General features: G+C 32.5%; 1 protein-coding gene across 1 annotated transcript; it reads left to right on the top strand.

The window, feature by feature from the left end:
• Positions 1-787: 787 nt before the first annotated feature.
• LOC108578010 (mitochondrial import inner membrane translocase subunit Tim13) lies at positions 788-1,670 on the top strand. Its single transcript, XM_017941254.1, has 3 exons — positions 788-1,074; positions 1,158-1,226; positions 1,572-1,670. The coding sequence occupies exons 1-3, from the start codon at positions 970-972 to the stop codon at positions 1,668-1,670; spliced, it is 273 nt and encodes a 90-aa protein (XP_017796743.1). The 5' UTR covers positions 788-969.
• Positions 1,671-2,067: the final 397 nt, after the last annotated feature.

Genomic DNA, 2,067 nt, shown 5'->3' with positions numbered 1-2,067 from the left:
GTGCATTGATTTTTATTTCTTCGATATTTTTGCGTGAGGTATACAGGGTGTCCCGCAACTCCTCGAACACCTGGAAATGGGGGGTAGCTGGGGTGACTCTGAACAACTTTTTCCTTTACCAAAATGTTGTTTAAAGCTTCATTTTTGAATTATTAACGAAAAACACTGGCCAATCGGAGCGCGCGCAGAGCTCGCGCTCAGGGACGAAAAACAGAGGCTCACCCGCGCTCGATTGAACAAATGCGTACGCATTAAAAATGACCTTCGCTATTTTCTTCACGATTCCGACTAATTGCAGTTTTTTCAAAAATTTATACAAATGTCGGAATGACGGGAAAAACCCATTTCTCTAAGCCTTATTAAAACAACGGTGTAAAGTCAAATTTTTTTGACAGCGATCGATAACCGAGAAGTCACGTGTACGCATTTGTTCACGATCGCGCGCGGATGAGAGTCAGCGCCCGTGCCTGGGCGCGGGCTCTGCGCGCGCTCTGATTGGCCAGTGGTTTTTGTTAATAATTCAAAAATGAAGCTTCAAACAACATTTTGGTAAAGGAAAAAGTTGTTCAGAGTCACCTCATGAACCTCCCATTTCCGGGTGTTCGAGGAGTTACGGGACACCCTGTATATTTAAATATTATGTACAACGGGTGCGTTGAAACTGGGGGGGGGATTCATGTGAGAATCGCAAAATGTGTAAGTACCTCATGGCTAGTTCGCATGAATCACGGAGTGTGTACGTCACAATATTACCAATGCATGCAGTTGATAATTCCCCTACTACTCCTTGTGCGATTCTCAACAATTCTGTAGCAAATCATTGAAAACGGCATTTAAAAGAGCAGTTTCACGTGCTTCCGGTTTATCGAACGAACCGGTAAAGACATGGTGGTTTAGGACTAATAAGGAGATAAAGTAATTTTGATTTTAATATTAGCATTTTAAAGTAATTAATAATAACCTATAAATATGAACAACCTGACACCCGAATCCTTAACCGATAAAGAAAGGAATGAACTTATGCAACAAATTAAACAAGAACTTGCTGTTGCGAATGCTCAAGAGTTGCTCTCGGTACGATTACAGAAGTACATTTATTTCATTGTTTTACATATTTAAAATGAACGAACAATGTATGTTTGATCTCATATTTGCAGAAAATGTCAGAAAAATGCTTTAAAAAGTGTGTACTGAGGCCGGGTACTTCTCTGGATAGTTCTGAACAGGTAACTTTTTTATTTGTAATATAACCTTTTGTCTTAAAAATTTGATTTTTATTCTACTCATGTATTTTTTTTTTACCAAAATATAAAAATTTACTATTTTCATGAATATTTTATAAACAAAATATAACAAATATTGTAAGAGTATAAATAATAGGAAAGGTTTGAAAATGGTTTATATAATTTATATTAATCTAAAAAACGAGTATAATATTAATTCAATAAAGCAAATAAATTTTATAAAATATTTAAGTACTTAATGTACTGTGTATTACAAATATTTATGTACTTAAATATTTTTTATTAGTACTACTATCGAAGTATAAATTATTTCAATTTATTTTTCAGAAATGTGTAGCAATGTGTATGGACCGATATATGGATGCATACAATCTTGTATTGAAAACGTACAGTGCTCGAATACAAAAGGAGCATGATAGACTGTAACAGTACAAATTGTTAAATAAATTGTTTCTGGTTGTATATATTGTAGTCGTGTATCAACTCAAATATTTTCCATATTCTCCACATATTATTAAGAAAAAATTACAACTGTAATTGCTATATACATTTGTCACTGAATTATTATAAAATTATTTATTGCAAATATATACAATTTATAAATAGTAAATAGTTTTATACATGACAACTTCAACTTTAATTAATTTCTATTATGAATTAGTTCTTATATTTTTAATTTGCATGTGTGAAACTTAAAATGTTAAAATCTGAATTGCAATGTTATCACACTGCCAACTGGATTTGTAAAACATTAATGTTATGAAATAAATGAAAAACTACTTAAATTTATAATCTATGTCTCATACATTCATTAGATGTATAT

This window comes from Habropoda laboriosa, unplaced genomic scaffold, assembly GCF_001263275.1.
Source record: "Habropoda laboriosa isolate 0110345459 unplaced genomic scaffold, ASM126327v1 scaffold983, whole genome shotgun sequence".
Lineage (NCBI taxonomy): Eukaryota > Metazoa > Arthropoda > Insecta > Hymenoptera > Apidae > Habropoda > Habropoda laboriosa.
The sequence above is the reverse complement of the archived record's forward strand: the minus strand, read 5'-3'. Positions and strand labels throughout refer to the sequence as shown.

Bases quoted from the DNA above. Each gene is read 5' to 3' on its own strand.
- LOC108578010 (XM_017941254.1), top strand. From the start codon at position 970: ATGAACAACCTGACACCCGAATCCTTAACCGATAAAGAAAGGAATGAA. The intron at 1,075-1,157 runs GTACGATTACAG...TCATATTTGCAG, and splicing joins ATGCTCAAGAGTTGCTCTCG to AAAATGTCAGAAAAATGCTT. The intron at 1,227-1,571 runs GTAACTTTTTTA...TTTATTTTTCAG, and splicing joins CTCTGGATAGTTCTGAACAG to AAATGTGTAGCAATGTGTAT.